An 18,932-nucleotide genomic window follows, 5' to 3' on the forward strand; every position below is an offset into this window, starting at 1 on the left:
CTAATTATACACTGTAAACTTGTTGTGGTATGTGATAATGGTCTCGGGTTGTTGAACGGAACTCACCCGGAGGACGGAGGACTTTGGCTGACGGGAGATGGATTGAAGACACAGGACTCGCTTATCCACGTTGCTTGTATTTTTAATAAAGTTGTTTTTCTGGAGGTTATAACCAAGCTACTGTGTCACTGACCTCGCTGCGCCCCCCCACACCCCCTCACACACACACACACACACACACACACACACACACACACAAAAAACTCAGAGTAACAACAACTAACTCAAGTATGTTACTTGCGAAAGTTTTCCATATTAATTAAAATATAAATATATAAAAAATATGATTTCTGTGCTTACAACACCAAAGCTTAAACTATGAAAACATACGTGTTGTACCGATGGGAATTCCAGAAAATGTGTGAATAGTGTTTCAAAAACAGTGATAAGAATTGTTTTGAATAACAGTAGAATCACACACAACTCTCTTGTCTTACATAACGAAGTTAATTAAGCAGTTCATAAATAATGCTCACTCTTTAGAGCAGGGATGGCCAATCTTATGCGCAAAGGCCGGTGTGTATGCAGGTTTTTGGGGTAACCTGTATGTCAGCTGGTAAAACCCAGGTGTGAGGACTCTTCAGCCAATCAGTCCAATAATTAGTAATCTAATTAGGGATTTGCAACGAAAACCCGCGTACACAGCAGCCCTTTGCGGATAAGGTTGGCCACCCCTGCAGTTTAGAGGTAGGCCTATGGATATCTATGCACTCGTGTTGATAGGCAGTGCAATTTCGCTACCCATATATACTATAGGAGTAGAATCCCCATATATTCAGTGACAGAATTACTGGCAACGACAGTGAAATTATACATTAATCTAGCAACCCGAACCAAAGGCGCTGATTGCACACATAACCCCCCAGCCCAGCCATCACATGGCTGCGAACGGTCGTTTTAACAGGAGGGCGTCCCCTGCCTGCTTCACTAACCTCCTGCAACACCCTGCAACCTAACTTGCCGCGCCGTCGTCACCGCTTCCGCGGGCGACTCCCATTCGCCCAGGCAGCTGTCAATCATACCGTCTCGCCCGCCTCTCGGACCCGGTATAGTCCCGCGTATCGAGTCGTTCAGCTCAAGCGGAGCGGCTGCCTTCTTAAGTATGTCGGAGTTTTGTTACCCTATCTTCTTGTCGTCTTTTTGCTAAAACTGCGAGTATGAACATATGGAGTGCGCGGAAAGCCGCTTTGCTTTCACTTTGACGGGTTTATTGACGCGCAAGCGTGTGCGGGCTAATCGGCTAATATGCTAACCCCCCTTCGCAGTTCGGACCCGTCACTCCTGCAGAATTACCCATATCACTTACAAAGCCCTGACTTTAACACGATAAACCTTCGCGATCATGTTCACTTTAATGCGTCCGTAGATCGGACCCACTATACTCTATAGACCACTATAGATTTAGTCAAATCGCTTACAGAGCCGACAGTTCTAATGTCTCTGCGTAAGGACGTCACCCTACTTTAAAATATAACTTTAGCTTATGACAGTTCTTATATTTATAATATTTTATTTTGTTTTATTTAGTGGTATCCTATTTCTTTCTGCGTTGTGTCAGTACTTTAAAACACGTTGAAAAGCACGAATCTGACACCATGAGATGAGTTAGGGTCGGTAAACCCTGGACCTCCTATTTAGAAGAACGTAATTCTGAATACAGTACTCCCTGACACGCATACATCCATATGAGTCTGAGCAAAATCAGATGTGGGTAAGATTTCCGGTATCAGGCGGGCACCTGCATATCCAAGACGGTCAAATGCTTGTCCCACTTGAATAAGATTGCGGATACTGAATTATGTATTATGCAGGCACGGTGCAATTGCTTATATTTAAAGAACAAAAAAGTTAGCTATTGTGCCCTAGGCAGTTCTCTTTTACAAATGTATAAGGTACAGTATACCCTTACACATTTCTGCATCATGGCTATTCAGTTTTAGAGTCTAGTGCTGGTAGGCCATCAGTAACAGAGTGGTTTCTGTGAACATCAGTCACACGGATTGGTCTGGACTTACGTTATCATTTCCTGTTATTGGTTTTGCGGTTCAGTGTCCTGGATAGTGACTTTTAGAGCTTAGGTTGTTATGGAGCCGGGTTAGGTTTATTGTAGTACACATGACATACTGTCAAGTGGAGTTCATTCTCAAAATGTCTCATTCTGGAATCGGTATTTGGGAACAAGTCAAACCTCTATGAACCTTTTAGTAGTAGCCTAAAAGTATGTACTGCTCGACTGTGAAGTTTGCCGTTCAGTTTTAGATCAAATCATGTCAGATGCATGGAGTTGGAACCAGCATCTAAAATGGTGTGATTTAGCAAATATATCTAGTCCAGGAGTGATGATCGCATTCAGATCTTTTTCCAGTGTGGCCTGCTGCTTTAAGTCTGTTAGTTAGGTGTCCTGTTTCACGTTTGGAGGGAGATATACTGGCGCTAACCTTTATGTGTTGACAGCACAGGCTGTCAGCTTATAGCCTCCTTCGGTAACAGTGTGCTGTATATGGCCAGAAAATCTGCAGAGATGCCTCATAAATATTTTCTTTAATATGATGGTGGGACCTTGAATTAAATCAGTATGTAAATGGTGTGGGGCAAAAATTAATACCAAAAATAATTTTAAAGGTTAATAAAAAAAAAGTAAGGGAGCAGGGCAGATGCAGATGTTTGCACACACTGTCCTTAAATGGTTTCTGACTCTTCTGCCGTTGCAGTTCCTGCAAAGGTCCGTTCCCCTTCGTGGCATGTTGCTCCGTGATCCTTCAGTGGTTTGTTGCGGAGAAGTCCTGTATTTTGCATTCAGTGGTTTCTGAGTATTGCCTCCCCAGTGATTATAGTGAACGTTTCCTCTTTAGTCGTCTTCTGGTACCTTCCTCCGGTTGAGGTTTCACAAACGGCCCACATCCTGATTGCACCAGCTGGGTTTAATTGCATGTCACATTTCATCACATTAGTGCAGATACTCGGTCCTGCCACTGCTTTGTGCTGGGCAACAAACATGCAGCATCTCTTGGATGCCAGTGTTTATGTGTGCATGTGTGTGCTTAATTCTAAATGTGCATGTTCCCCTGATTCAGCACACTGACGCCTGCCCCACCCCCCAGGCAGGGACATGGCCAATGTAACAGTCGGGGAGAACCAGCTCCAAAGGATTATCAGAGATCTGCAGGGTAAACCGTGTGGATATATATATATATATGTGTGTGTGTGTGTGTGTGTGTGTGTGTGTGTGTGTGTGTGTGTGTGTGTGTGTGTGTAAGAGGCACACCAAAAGTATTTCCTACAGAGGCAGACTATGTGTTTTCTCTTTGTTTGCTGTACGTGTTTGTGTGTGTATGTTTGCTAGAGTGGTGTTTCCTGTTTGATAAAGACCCCCACCCGCAGTTTTTTTTTTGCCACTGTTCCCCTGCAGAGCATGCATGAGGATGTCAGTTCACTGCGTGACTGCAGAACATAGATTTTCTTAGGTGGTTGAGTTGTAGTTTAGTTAACCTTATGAATGGCTTTTCTGTCCCTGTGAGCAAATTAACCATGGGAATGGTGCACTTTATGGTGGAGTAGAGGTGCCTTGCGGTCAGAGTCTGGTGGCTCGTCCTGTGCATGCACACTGACGGTCCCTCTCCCACACCTGACCAAGATGCCGTGACAGAGCTCAAGCGGGAACACACACAGCTTGGAGAACCAATCACTGATGACAGCGTGAGCCTCCACAAGTTCTCCTATAAGTTGGAGTACCTCCTGCAGGTGGGTTCCGCTGTTCCCCCATAAACGTTACACAAAAACTCCCATTCTCCATATCTGGACCAGAGCCTGCATAGCAGGACTCTTGCACCCCAATGGACAAGACCCCTGAAATTAATCTACTTTGTTAGTGGCTTTCCGAAAAATTTGCTAAAAATTTTGGATTTTGCATAAAGGTACGGCCGTAACACACTAATCCAATAATGTAGCGATAATTGCTAATGTAGAATAAGATGGGCTGCTATTCAATAAAATTAGTCCCTTTATTTCTTGTCACATGTATCAAAAAAAGCTAACTGCTGAGTTTGACCCCCATCTTGGCCATCTGAGTCTTTTAAAAAGCAAATGTGTTGTGTGACGTCTTCAGTTTGACCAGAAAGAGAAGAAAACTTTGCTGGGCACAAGGAAAGATTACTGGGATTATTTCAGTGACTGCCTTGGCAAGATTAAGGGAGCCAACGATGGGATCCGCTATGTCAAGTCCATCCCTGAGGTAAGCGGGTCCGCGGTATGTTTCCTGGCCGTGTGCATCTGTCTGTCCATTCTGAGGAGGCAGCCCAGGTTGGGGCTCCCTGGCCGTTTGTATTTGTGAGGCTTTGTTTGTTTCTCGCATACTAGAGCTCTTGAGGAGGCAAGTTCAGTGGGTTGTGTGTCATGGAGATTAGCTCAGCTTTCCTTAGCTATTGGGTCAGGTCAATGGACCCGGGTCTCGTGAACGAACGTGTTGTCCTGAAGGGCGCCTGTCAGAACGATGTCATAGTTAATTTAGGGTAGAGAAGTTCAGGTCGGCTCTTTTTAACTGGGGGAATAAACACGCTTTTTGTGGTTTGTTCAGTCATTTCACACATTGTGAAGTTTAAAAAACTTGTCATCTGTCTCTTTTTCTAACTTGCATTTCCCTGAAAGCCACACAATATTCGTAATTCAAAATAAGGGCACTGAGGTGTATTGGAGGAGTAGAATTCAATATATATATTATACACATCCACACACACTCAGTATAATATATATATATATAATAATGTGTGTGTGTATATATATATATATGTATATATATATATATATATATATAATAATGTGTGTGTGTGTGTATATATATATGTATGTATGTATATATATATATATATATATATATAATAATGTGTGTGTGTGTGTATATATATATATATACACACATACACACACATTATATATATATATATGTGTGTGTGTGTGTGTGTATGTATGTATATATATATGTGTATATATATGTGTATATATGTGTATATATGTGTGTGTGTGTGTGTTATATAAAATAGTTATACAGTTCTGCATATACACTACATAATTATATAAATATTCTTATTTGCCTATGTATATAAGCACAAACCCCAGTGCTGCACATATGCTCTGTGCACTGCTGGTCTGCAGCAGTGGTATTGCATTTTTTTTGACAGAGTCCCCCTAGGGCTGATATATTTGTCCTGATTTTCCACCACCCCCCCCCCCCCAAACCACACACACAAACAGGTATTATAGATATGCGTTGGCATCTTTTATGATTTTAATCATTGTAGGCCTTGCTTTGCCATCACGTTTTCTTTCAACACTACTAGAAGTTAGATATTTCTCCGTGGTTCCTCCAAGTATGTATGCATTAATTCAGCATTTCTCCTATTGTAAACTTTTATCAAACAGTCCATTGTATGTATTATGTGCTACCTGTCTGTTTTACACATTTTGGTTATTTAAATTTGTTGGCTTTGTAAAACGTGTGCAGGCATATGTGTTCACATTATTTTTAATATTTCTGAAGGTTAGGGTTTCAAAATAGATCTACCCACAGCTCAACCCCCTCCCCTACAGCTCTGTTTTTTTTCCCTCCCTCACCTGTGCCTCCTCCCCCCCCCCCTGCAATTCCTTTGCACCCCACCAGAGGGATGCACCCCACAATTTGATTACCTCTGGTTGATGGTCTGAAGAACATTTGCTTACTCATTAAATGTGTCTGACCTAAAGGTCCTGTTGTGACAAATGAGGAACTCAGGGTTTCAAGTAATAAGCATATGTAATAATAAAATAAAAATCTCACACCAAGGGCATCATTTACAGCAAATCTGCGAGGACACACGCACATGATTCCTGTAAAACATCAGCGATAATACGCTTCCTTTTCCTGTATGCCCCCCATCACAGATTGCCACTGCATACTTTTCGATGTTTTCGATGACCATTTTCCCCCACTTTTATCTCGTGCTAATTGGGTAGTTGATTAGTATTTTGTTTCTGGTCACCATTGTTAAAGCTGTTTGAGTCACTTGAGGCTCGCTTTTGAGGCATGTCTCTCATTCCCTGAACCTTCCCTCGCTGGCAGTGAGCTCTCCATTATCCTGCCGCTCTACGTCATTTTTGTTGCCAGGATCCCCATCAGTAAATGTTCCTCAACAAGTCGCCATAGTTAGAGCGGGTTTTTGATCAGAGGGGGGATTTCAGTAAGCTGCCCCCCTGTCGCTACTCTAGTCTGCTGTGCGACTGTAATCCTCAACTCTTGTCTTCTCACTTCTGGAAATCCTTTGCATCTGGAGTTTTCTACCACCCCCCCAGAAAAGTAGACCTGCCTTGCATTTTCTGCAAACCATGCTTTTCTGTTGGTTATAAGGGTTGGAGGAACACAAGCTGCATGTTCATATGTTAAGAGCTAATTTTAAGTATGATTTTTGTTTTAGCGTTCAGCTAATCACTCAGTCGATCACTTGGGTAATTATATGGATTTCATGTATTTCTTTCTGAGTAAACGTCTATATCTTGTACTCGATTTATCCAAAGGTGCTGTTTACTTTAACTGGAGTTTCTCTTATTCACATACAAACCCACATAAAATGAGCCCTGTCTAAAGAAGAATGCACTCATCACACTTGAATGCAGATATTGCATGAAGGTAGTGCGGGCCAGATGATGGGAACATTCTTCACACAAACTACAAACTTCTGGCCTCAACCGTGAATTTGCCTAAATTAAAGCAGTTATTGAAACTGGCGTGACTTCAGTTTCGGTCATTAATGGCTTAAGTTGAGAATGCAGGCTGGCTAAACCTGATGTTCTTACAGCTGGTTGTAGAGCCTTTACCCACAGCTGTATATGCCTTGAAGCTTCAGCCCCCTGGTTTCCAACCCACTCTGGAGCTGAGATAACTTGCAGCATCTCACCGTTTCAGCTGAAGACTTCCCTGGGGAAAGGCAGAGCCTTCATCCGCTACTCCTTGTTCCACCAGCGACTGGCCGACACCCTGCAGCAGTGCCTGATGAACCAGCGGGTCACCAGGTAGCCGTTACAGGTCACTCTGCGTGTCATTTTCTAGTCCTGCTCTGGTTACCACAGTGCTGGCTTCTTTCATAGGAGCAGAAACCACTTCATAGGTGGTGATGGACGTGTGTGTGTGTGTGTGTGTGTGTGTGTGTGTGTGTGTGTATATATATATATATATATATATATAGATATAGAAAGTGAATGTAAAGTTTAGCAAAATGGAAATGCTGCATTTGCTATAGAATCAGTTTGCTGTGCAAGCTACAGACCAGAGAACACCAGTTTCACCAGTACAATTGATAGAGAGTATAGAGTAATCTTCCATAATATAGGCTGGTTGTTAGCATAGAAGATGAATCCTGAAGTCATTCTTTAAAGCTGTGTTTCCCAACCAAATCCTTAGGAACCCACAGATGGCTGACGTTTTTGCTCCCTCCCAGTCAGTATACATTTTTGCTCCCTACCTGGGTATCCCCAAGGACAGGATTGGGAACCATTGGTTTAGACAAAGCAACACAACTTACAGAATTTTTGTGCATTAGTATTTCGTATTTTATATATTTTACTATGCCAGAGCCTTGACAGCGAAGAATTATCAAATTTTTCAGATTCGTTTTTTCCATACATTATAGGGGGGGGGGTCACCTACCTTTTTGAAACTGAGAGCCACTTCACAGGTACTGAGCCATACGAAGGGCTACCAGTTTGGTACACTCTTCTTAAACCATGTATAATAAACATGTATAATGCTTTTTTTAGATGTCATTTTCAAATTTCTATAAATGCAAATCTTATTAAAGAAGAATAGCAAGAGGATAAAATAAAATTTTAGACGCTGCTCACTGGTGAGTTTTGCTATTTTTAGAACAGGTCCGTGGGCGGCTCGTGGTCTTTGGGGGCACCATGTTGGTGACCCCTGCATTATAGTCTGACCATATTTCCATATAAGGGACATTAATAAAAATATTGTCAAGTGGAAACTTGTCCGGTATCTCCTTCCTTTATTCAGTCTTGCTTCTCCATTAACTGCTGATCGGCTGTATCGTTTCCCTGTTCCTGTCAGCATGGTGACTTGAGGGGTTTCAAAACATGCTTCTGTCCATGCGGAAGCTCTTTACTGAGCATCATCATCTGCCCTTAAGGAGTAATGCAAACATAAGGTTAAACGCCTTGCTGATTTAAGTGTCGCATGCGTGCAGTCCTCTTCGGGGCTTTTTCCGCATGCTCCTGACGTTTGGCGTCCTCTCTCCATGCAGCGACTGGTATTACGCCCGCAGCCCGTTCCTGAAGTCCCAGCTTGCGGCGGATATCATCAATCACCTGTACGAGCTAAATGAGATCCAGTTTGACGTGGCTTCCAGGGGCTTCGACCTGGACTCCTCTTGGCCCACTTTTGCTAGGTACAGTGGGGGGGGGAAACACTTTCACGTTGAGGAGTCATTGTAATGAACTTAAGTGCTACTAGGTTTTAGGAAAGTTTTGGCCTAATCCATATACATTTTGTGGAAAAGCTCATTATGCCTGGGGTTTGGCTAGATCTGTGTTTCGGGGCTCCGCCTGGGTCACATGTGTGTGGAGTTTGCATGTTCTCCCCATGTCGTCGTGGGGTTTCCTCCGGGTACTCCGGTTTCCCCCCACAGTCCAAAAACATGCTGAGGCTAATTAGAGTTACTAAATTGCCCAAAGGTGTGTATGCGTGAGTGACTGGTGTGTGAGTGTGCCCTGCGATGGGCTGGCCCCCCATTCTGGGTTGTTCCCTGCCTCGTGCCCATTGCTTCCGGGATAGGCTCCGGACTCCCCGTGACCCAGTAGGATAAGCGGTTTGGAAAATGGATGGATGTGTTTTGGGGTCAAGTGGGAGTCGTGGCACATGATGGGACAGGCAGGGTGGGTTAGGGCAGACTCGAAAGAGGAATGGGCTTGATTGAAGTTTGACACATGGTTTGCTAACGTCAAAGTTAACAGTAAGGAAACTCCCCACTTCCCCTGGAGACAAAGCTGTAGTCAAGCTTCTGTTTTTGCAATGATCAGCATCACTTCTCCTTGTGGGCTTCAGCTTGGGTCAGTGAAATGGCTGTCCATATCACAACCGTTACACCAGTGCTGCCAGGATGGTCCCATGGGTGCGATCAATGCTGTGTAATAAACACTGAATCGGTCCAGTGTGGTCAGTGATGTGGAACAAACACTTAACTGACTCATTGCTACAAAAGAAACACTCCTTCCAGCTCATAACCACAGGAAGTATCACTTTGAGGTTCATCCCGACCTATATTGGGTCAGACCTCAGCAATACCGTGGTGCGTACATATCGCCCCCTGCAGGAGGACACTGGGATCACCGGCCCACATGTGGAGACCCCCCAGCCGCAGCTCCAGCATCAGCAGCCTGGTTAGCAGCTACTCGCAGGTTGGTGCCGATCCCCTAATACTGAGGACCAGGACTGCGCAATATCACATTGCGGTTATATGCCGCATGCGTAGCAGTCACCAGGACTTCAGGTGACAGGCGTAAACATTTGTCTGGACGCTGACTTTGCAGAAATATGTTACGCGCACAATTTGGTAAGAAAATTAGTAGTACGCCTAAAGTATTGATGAGGCATATTGTGATGTCCAAAAGTTAATAATCTGTATAAATTTGGCGTATCCTTATGTTTTAATAAACGTGTCAGACTTTAAACTGCAAAAAAGTACCGCCACACCACCGACATAATTTTTACCTTGTTAATCCACAATATCTCCTGATTTAACAGATGTTGTGGCGGTTGAGCTGTCCCTTTCTTCACCTTCACTTCAGTGCTTATCGCTGCCACGATGCTCCGAAACAGAAGTATGTGGTGTGCTCGGCCAGCCAAATTTAATAGACAGAAGGATACACTGAATTCATACGGCCCGCTAACTGTTGGGCGTCACAACATACCTCTCATTAATAATTCAGGTGTCCTACTTATTAATCTGATAGCTAAATTGTGGGCGGAAGAAAACGTCCAGATAATACCAATAAGTTGGAGTACGAACATGAATTTGAAGCCCTGGTGATTTTTGCGCGTGCCCCATATAATCGCAGTTACATCGTGATGTGATATCATGATATCTACTGAGGACTGGTAATCACCCTGGGTGGCTGGACTCGGGCTGGCCTTGCTCCATAGCTGTAGACAAATAGCTGTTTGCCAGTGTAAAAATGGTAATAATAATGAACACCTGCAGATGGTGCTGTTTACTTGTATGACAAATCACAATACCTGTCAACCACATAATTTCAAAGCAGCCCACGACGGTGAGAGCTGACTGTCACACAGCATATTCTGGTGCAGGCTGGAGGCAAGCAGTGGGCTGCCATACTAAGCTGATGACACCGTTTAACTGTTGCTGACAGGTTAAAACGATGAAGATAAATATTACAAATAGTGATGTCCCCAGCCAATATCAAAGGTCGGAATCCGGCCAGATCCAGGCATTTTTAACTTGATCGGTATCGGCTACCACAGCCCCATCCGAACCCCCATCTATTTAACTTTCCGCATCCACCTAATTTACGTCAGTTGTGCAGATTCCGTTGCATGCTGCAGTAAGCCTGTGGCACATGGCTTGCAACTACCAGCTATCGAGATATCAGCCGTGTAGAAAGTCTTTAATTTGTAAACTCAGAGTAGCCCAATAGCTACCTTCAATGATTGCAATGGCATCTGTTCAACTTGAGGTAGCAACAGAACAGATCTAATTAGGCACTTGCAGAAACATCATAAGGAAGAATACTGCAAAATCACAATGCTTACTCAGACAAAGCGTTACCAATGCTTACTGTATGTGTATGTATATTTAAATATTTATTATTAAAAGATTGGATCAGAACTCAAAATCGGCAGATAAAAATATTGAATGGATTAGATTGGGGTACTAGAGAAGTGGATTGGGACATACCAGCTTATGATCACTGAGGCACTGCAGTTTTTCTATGACTCCAGTGTAAACTGCTCCTATTTCTGTACTGTTTGTTTGTGTGAGGTCAGCTGGTCAGTCATGGCCAGTTCCATGAGAATTGAGTTGCACTCTACAGAGTGTTATTTTTGGGTCAGTTACAACAGCAGTAACATTGCGTTGGGCTGTACATTGTTGTGTTGAATCCCTCTGGGGCTCTGCTGTAATATCATTGGCACTTAAGGCGCTTTCCCACCTCAGAGAACTTTTTCAGGAACCAGAACCTATTTCCAGCACTGGCACTTGGCCCGATTTTAGTTCCTTGGAGGAAGTTCTTAAGCTTTCCTGTGCAAGTCCTTTCCCCAGAGTAGGCACTTTTCATTTTAATATTTTAAGATTTAATAATGAATTACAAATGTGTCGCAGGCCATAACAATATTTTTAAAATGCGATTTTCCCCCCCCCCCCCCCCCCCCCCAATAACTAACAAAATGTTGTTCACCCTCCATAATTTTGGGGTATGTTACATGTGAAGTTTAACCTATGAGCTTTTGCGTGTAAGAAAAAAGTCACTGTTCCTGTTGTGTGGTGGGCAACTGAAAACTTCCTGCTCGAGATGGCCCAAGAACTAGGTTCCTAAATTTCAGTGGGAAAGTGCATTTAAACTACCCCAGTATGAGAGACAGGAACTCCATTCCATTCGTCTGGTTTGTATTGTTTAACCATTGAGTCTTATAGGGATCTGGTTGGCTTAGTGGGTCAGATTGGTCTCTGTTTCCTTTCACAGGCCCCTGAGTTCGTATACAGCCCTGAGCCAGGCCCTAGCTTAAGTGACCTGAGTGGCCTGACCCCCTGCAGTGCCACAGAAGACCTGCGGGTGGAGCTGGACCAGTCTGAGCTGAGGCAGCAGGAGCTGTTGCAGCAGGTGGAACGGGCGAATGAGGAGGCAGCAGGTCTGCGCGCCCTAGTGAAGTCCCTGGAGGGCCAGCTGGAGGCCCAGCTCAGCAATGCCAACCAAAAGAAGGCTGAGATCCTGGCTAGGCTTGATGCCGCACTAGTCGAGAAGGGGCAGCATGCTGTTGGCCATCTAGACTATGCCCAGAAAATCTATGTGCTTCTGGACAAACTCAAGGAAGCAGAGAAGGAAAAGTCTGAGGCTCTGCGTGAGGCTGAAACAAGAAGGCGAGAGGCAGATGGACTGGCTGAGGATTTAAGGCGGAATGAAGCATCAGGCTGTAAAATGAAGGAGATGCACAGTACCATTGATGAACTGCAGGGGGCACTAGCAGTTAAGGAGAAGGAGTCCCGCAAGCTTCAAATGCAGTTGCTCGACTTGCAGAGTTCCCTAGAGGCAAGGGATCGGCAGGTAGAAGAGCTGAAATGGAAGATGCAGGAGGACAACCTTAATGTGCGACAGGGCAGTGATTGGAACAAGCTGGAAGGGCAAATCCATACACTGACAAAGCAAGTGGGGGCCGAAAAAGAGGAGCTGTCTGTCAGCACCGAGATGGAGACGCAGAAGCAAAGTGTGAGCACTGGCCTGGTCGAGATGGAGGCTGACATGGAGCAGCAGGGCGGGAAGGTGGGTGACTACAAGGCGCGGTGTGCCAGTTTGATGGAGCTCAATGACAGGATGCTCCAGATCATGAGCAGGAATAAGGAGACCAAGAGGGAGCTGACGGAGGTCCAGGAGGCGCATGTGGGTGGGCAGGCAACTGACACCATGGTGCAGGGTGTGATACGGAGGCTACAGCAGGAAAACCGGGAGCTGAGTGAGAAGCAGGGCATCCTGACAGAGGCGCTGTCATCCACGCGGGAGGAGCTGCGTGCCATTGGTTGCCACATCACTGAGCTGGAGAGCAGCCTCACCACCTCTAGGAGGAGTGAGGCCAGCTTCCGGGAGCAGTTGAAGGGGGCTGGTCTCTTAGAGAGCGGGGATCAGCAGAGTGAGGAGCTGCAGGCCAGGCTGCAGAGTGCGGGGAGAGGTTCCTCCGCACTGGCACTGCAGACGCAGCTGGAATTGCATGTGAAGGAGGTCTCCCGGCTCCAGGCCGAGGCAGTGGACCTGCGCTGCAGCGTCCAGGATCTGGCAAAGGAGAAGCTTAAAGCCCAGGCCCAGCTGGAAGTGGCAGAGGCCTCCTGTAAGGAGCTGAAGTCCCTGACGGACCAGCTAAAGTCCCAGGTGGAGGAGCTGAACCAGCGGCATGTGCAGGAGATCCTGCTGCACCAGCAGAGGGAAGAGATGCTGGAGACTGAGGAGGAGGCCCACAGCCAGGAGAGCGCCTCTTGCAGGGAGGAGCTGGATGTGTTAAAGCAGCGCTTTGAGCGGCTAGCCTTGGAGCGCACTGAGACCAAGGAGTCCCTGGAGAGGGCCACCACAGAGTCGGCTGAGCTGGGCATCCGCGTAGGTAGCCTGACGTCCGATAAGGAGGAGGCTTACGCCCGGCTGCAGGTACTGGAGCAGGAGAACACCAGCCTGCACAAGCAACTGCAGCAGGCAGAGGCTCTCTCAGCCACCGTGCTGCAGCTTCAGGAGAGGCTGAAGCAGACTGAGGTCCGAGCCAGGGAGGAGGTGGACACTGTCAGGTTCCAGATGAGCGGTGAGGCCTTGACCCTCCAGAACCAGCTCCAGGTAGCAGAATCTGTCACCTGTACTAATAACGAGATTAAACTGGCGTAGTGTTGATGTGTTGCTGGGGGAGACTGCTGAAATCACCGCACTATTGTTGACAGTCAGCCTTTACACACGCATGCTGACTGATGCCTCGCCTCTCCCTGCAGCGTGCCACTGAAGAGCTGGAGAGTGTCGGGCAGCGGCATGCAGTGGAGTTGGAGAAGAAACATGGGCTGGAGGCCAGGCTATCCCAGCTGGAGGTCCGTCCCATCCTCAGGGACACTTGAGTCCAGGCGGCAACCCGAGACCATGCTATGGCAATTGGGGCAGTGTTTTTGGTCACACTCATTTTCGCAGACAAGCCTGTTAGTGCCCCAGCTTGAGAGACAGGAACTCTGAATAATAGTCTTGGCTGAAAACTAAATGAAATATAAGCAAAGGGGGAAGGGGAAGTTATGTTGCTTAAAGAATCCTGCATTTCAGCTGAACACACTGCTTTTTAAAAAATGTTTTACCCTTGTGTTAAAGGATGAAATTGGCAGATCCTCGCAGCTGCTGGAGGAGAGAAACGTCCTTGTAGAGAAGGCGGAGTCCGTGATTCAGCAGAAGGCTGCAGAGATAGTCAGGCTGACTGAGAATCTGACAAGGTCTTAAGTTGCTTTATGTTATTCTGGAGGAGCAGCTCCAATGATTAAAGGATTGCATAAGCAATTTGCAGATTTATTGCCGTTTTTAATGTCATTGTTAAAAAAAAATTATCATTACTAATATTTGTGTTATCAATATTTTATTTGCCTGATTTTGCAAAACTGATAGTCTGAACTTCTTTTGATGTCATGTGCGTTACTGAAGACTTGAAAGGAAGAAATCCTGACTAAAGGATATTTCCATGCCACTGAATTATCACCCATGACCAGCAGGTGGGGCTCACACGCTTAGCAGGTGCCACTGTTTGTCTCCCCGCCAGGGCCGAGGAGGAGCTGTCCGCCACACAGGCCGCCTGCCGCGACCTGAGGGAGCAGATGGACCTCGCGGCTGCCGACAGGCGCAGCTGTGACATGAAGGCCGCGGCCGAGATAGACGACCTTTACCGGACCAAGAAGAACCTGGAGGAGAGGCTCATCGAGCTAATCCGGTACATCGCGTTCCCGTGCCCATGTCGTGCTGCCGTTTTTCCTACTATACATTTGCCAGTTTATTAGGCACGCATGCTGGTTAACCCAAACTGTTGTCTCTAACCCAGGGACAAGGATGCCCTGTGGCAAAAGTTTGATGCCTTGAACTTCCAGCAGAAACAGCTCATTGACTACGACGGCACCCACTGCCTGGGCTGCCAGAGCCAGTTTAGCTGGTGGGTCCGTCGCCACTCCTGCAGGTGGGTGCCAGTCAGTTGTGTCTCCATAACAAACCCCCCCCAAGGGCCCATTTCAGAGAAGAGCTGAATCATCAGTACTTGGTGGTGCTTGTATGTGGCAGGTAGGGTGAGACACTCTTCCACCAAAGGAAACGGGGTTAAACAAGTAAGCCATGAAAGATGTGCAGTCCCTCCGACCCGATACGTTGTCTGTATCCCAGACTTCCAGTAATTGGCTTTGTGGGCTCTTTGTCCCAGGCTGTGCGCCCGTCCCTTTTGCTACTACTGCAGCACCAGCGCCACCAGGATGTTGCCCGGCGGAAAGCGAGACCGTTGCTGCCGCGACTGCGGGGCTGCGCCAGACCGCACTCCGGATCCTGACGTCAGCAGCCCTCCCAGCTTGCCCAACAGCCACTCCTCTCCCTACAGGCCAACACCCAGTGGCACAGGTGAACCAGTCTGGAAACCGTTTGTGTATCTGGATGTACTGACGTTTTGCATCCCGTTGTAAGATTGTTGTTCCTTTGATGCTGGCCAGCAACGCAGCGGTCGTCTAAGGCGGACGATGGCGTGTTTGACATCATCTCAGAAGAGGAGGTGAATGAAGTCCATGGCAGCGATTCCTTCTCTCAGATGATGGGGGGCTCTCCTGAGAGGACGCCCAGCACGTTTCAGCCAAGAGCTCTGGACCTGTGAGTACCCTCATGTCATAGCGCACACACGCATGTATCTACACTACCACATGGCACTGGGATGCAGGACCTCTGATATGTTTGCTACAGAACCCAGGCCGCCTATAATCAACACTGATCATGTGCATAAACAAAAATGACGGTACATCTGTAAGTGTATTGGTTACAGCGTTCACATTAAAGGATTACTTAATATGATATGAATGAGCTGCATTACCATACTGCTTTGTTATCGCTTTTTGAGAAAGATTAACAGTGACATTGAGTCGAATACCTTGTTCTCTCCTGTCCGTAAGGCAACGGTGATGTTTCCAGAATCCACTGTCGTTGCTTGCTTAATTTCTGCTGACAGCGTGCTTGGGTGTCAGACATCCCTTTCGCGACTGTGTGTCTCCGGGGTCCAGTTTGTTAAGGGACGTCTGTGGGCTACACTGGTTTTGTTCCAGCTGAGCTTTTTAATTAATTAGGCTTCATTGAGAATTAATCTCCCATGGGAAAACTTCTCACAAATACGTCCTTGTCTGCTAAACGAAACATCAGGCTTATTTCGTCCTGCAGGTTTAATTCATCCAAGTGGATAGGGGGCGCTGCAATTTTCTGAGCGACTGCATTTTGGTGGTGTTGATTTCAGAAGTGATAGTGTGGGAGACATGACCCTTGACGATACTGATGAGTTGACTCCTGTTGTCCAGGATGCTGAAATATACCTGCTAAAGTCTGGAGAACTCACGTGAGTTTATTTTCCTGTTGTATTTTCGATGCTATATGTCATAGCTGCCTAGCTATATGATATTTTTGTGTTATCCAGGTGACAAGCTGCCTCCGTTCATTACTGTTCAATCAATTTGTAGTGATAAAATTATATTTCTGTACCTATGTTTTTTATATTGACTCAATTTCAGATGTTTCTGGGACCAGTACATCACTGACCCAATGATTTGATGCATTCCATAAAAGTTTAGCTGAGTTTACCCGTGCTTGTTCGAAACCTTGAGGTCTTCTTTCACATGGCTGTGTGTACAGTATTCTGTGGCCACGTACTTGATGGAAACAGAGATCCAAATCAGGAGTTGCCACAAAGGAATGTACATCCGTGACTGCCTCTAATCGGAGCCCTTCCCCCAGGCTCCTGGTCCCCCTCAGCCTGGAGGACGTGGCATGTTTTGGCGAGACCTCCCGGGAGCTCTTCATTAAGTCCAGCTGCTACAGCTCCATCGCTATCACGGCACCTGAGGCTGGTCCTACTATTGCCTGGGTCTTCACCTCCGAGCCCAAGAGCATCTCCTTCAGCGTGGTGCACAGACCAGCTGCTGAATCCCTCCTTGAGCAGTCTAAGGTGAAGAAGTAATCCATCAAGCTGCCTGATGTAATAGTCAGTAGAGATGGTCAAATGAAGCTTCATAAACCATTCGTTGTATTTTTGACCCCACGACATTGTGCTTTTGGTTTGCTTTGGTGCATGCTTTGAGAACTTTTTTGGACAGAGAGCACCATCTAGTGGGTTTAGAAAATACAGTAAATGGTTCATAAAGCTTCATTTGGCCATCACGTTTGGCCAGTACTGGGATAACCTTTTCCTCGTCGTGTTTTAAGGTTCTGATCCCGCTGACACGGTGTAACTCACACAAGGAAACCATCCACGGACAGCTGAAAGTCAGGAACCCAGGAATTTACACGTTCATTTTTGACAATTCTTTTTCCAGGTGAGGTGCCCATGTAGCCGTTTTTACGACATTTTTTTAGCGCAGTATCACGCTTTGTGTTTATGATATTTTTCTTTCTTTTGGCAGGTTCATCTCAAAAAAGGTCCTATATCACTTGGTTGTCGAGAAGCCCGTAATACACAAAGGGAGTGAGTCTTCCTAATTACAGCCTGATACCTCCTGCTTCTTATTTATTGAACCTTGTATGTGTGCCAAGAGGCTGCTGGTGTTTTATTCTTACCCCCCCCCAAAATAAAATAAAATAAATAAATAAAAATAAATAATGACATGAAAACTGTTTAAGACACTGTCAGAGGCAAAATGACACTTAAATTGTGTACGCGGCATTAACATACTAGTTCAGTGCTTACAAGAGTGTCAGGTGAATGGCGACATATGGCTTTAATAGGTAAAATGCAGCAATGATAGAGTTTAATTGTCATAAATCTAGCCCTGAATGTAAGGAACACTATGTCTTTGTTTGATAACTTTGAACTATATTATATGTCAGCAGATATTTAACAAATATCAACAGTCGTCTTATATGGCTTTGAAAAAAGGACGTCAACAAAAGATGCTTTTACTTTTGATTTAAACTCTGTGTACAGCTGGCACTGCTTTCTCTCACAAACAAACCGAAACAAGGTGTCAATGTTGAGAAAACAATAGTAGTTCATGTTAAAATGCCACTAAGGTATGCAACTGTGATTTTAAGAAAGCATTGCTGTGCTTACAGAGAAATACATTTAAATGTCACGTTGATGTTCGCTATAAGCCTATGCAGGACCCCAAGCCAGCAGAGAAAATGATTTGCTTATTTTTCCAAAGAACTACGTTTAGTTTTGTTTCCTTGAAAAGTGAAACATTGCACACTAAAAAGCTGATTAGTGTTTACTAATGACGCTTGTCTTTATTAGTAACCTCACCTGATTGTTCTTGCCGAATGCTGCTTCGAAGAGATGATTATACAGTTTTATATTTCATAAGGCAAATGCACTTTTTCATATAATGAAGGATATTTTTAAATTAAATGATTAAAAAAAAAACATTAAAATCTCTCTTCTGATGGGAGAATTTCGAAAAGGCATTTAAGGCAAGGTTATGATGAGTCACGGCCAGGCGCAGTCATGGAGAGTCATGCCCTCTGTAGGCCAGTACATGGATCTTTCTGTGACACATACGGGTCCTATATACAGGTCGCTCATCTCGACAATTTCAGTGGATGTAGTAGCTATTAAGATCACAGGTACCTCTGTGTCACATCAATCAAAGCTCTCGTAGGTGTGAGCTCTCCATGACAGAAATTCAGCACTCCAAGATGACAGCCTCTCGAAGATGAGGAATGTTTGTATCAGGAAAACGCATGACCAGTTTTGTTGGTAACTCTCAAACATGTATATTTGGTACTGAAATAAAATGTCAAAATGCGGTTTAATTTGCCATGATGTGTGTTTTCCTTTGCATGTCACTCTTCAGGAACATGTTTACCTGTTAATGGGGGTAGATACCCTACAGATCACTCTCAAAAGCTCTGATGGCCCAAGTAAACAGCAGCTGTTGAGG

General features: G+C 45.4%; 1 protein-coding gene across 2 annotated transcripts; it reads left to right on the forward strand.

Annotated features, from left to right (window-relative positions):
* Window positions 1-944: 944 nt before the first annotated feature.
* LOC125740236 (FYVE and coiled-coil domain-containing protein 1-like) lies at window positions 945-18,804 on the forward strand. Of its 2 annotated transcripts, none has more exons than XM_049011128.1 (18): window positions 945-1,160; window positions 3,135-3,227; window positions 3,695-3,801; window positions 4,166-4,291; window positions 6,992-7,098; window positions 8,340-8,483; window positions 9,408-9,492; window positions 11,794-13,638; window positions 13,788-13,880; window positions 14,149-14,267; window positions 14,588-14,755; window positions 14,864-14,995; window positions 15,233-15,423; window positions 15,513-15,666; window positions 16,298-16,396; window positions 16,792-17,002; window positions 17,260-17,369; window positions 17,457-18,804. In XM_049011128.1, exons 2-18 carry the CDS (start codon window positions 3,170-3,172, stop codon window positions 17,530-17,532), a joined length of 3,825 nt encoding a protein of 1,274 aa, XP_048867085.1. In that variant the 5' UTR covers window positions 945-1,160; window positions 3,135-3,169; the 3' UTR covers window positions 17,533-18,804. The 2 variants fall into 2 exon arrangements, with proteins under 2 accessions (XP_048867085.1, XP_048867086.1); XM_049011129.1 differs by having other exon boundaries at window positions 3,162-3,227.
* The last annotated feature ends 128 nt before the right edge of the window (window positions 18,805-18,932 follow it).

This window comes from Brienomyrus brachyistius, chromosome 4, assembly GCF_023856365.1.
Source record: "Brienomyrus brachyistius isolate T26 chromosome 4, BBRACH_0.4, whole genome shotgun sequence".
Classification (NCBI taxonomy): Eukaryota; Metazoa; Chordata; class Actinopteri; order Osteoglossiformes; family Mormyridae; genus Brienomyrus; species Brienomyrus brachyistius.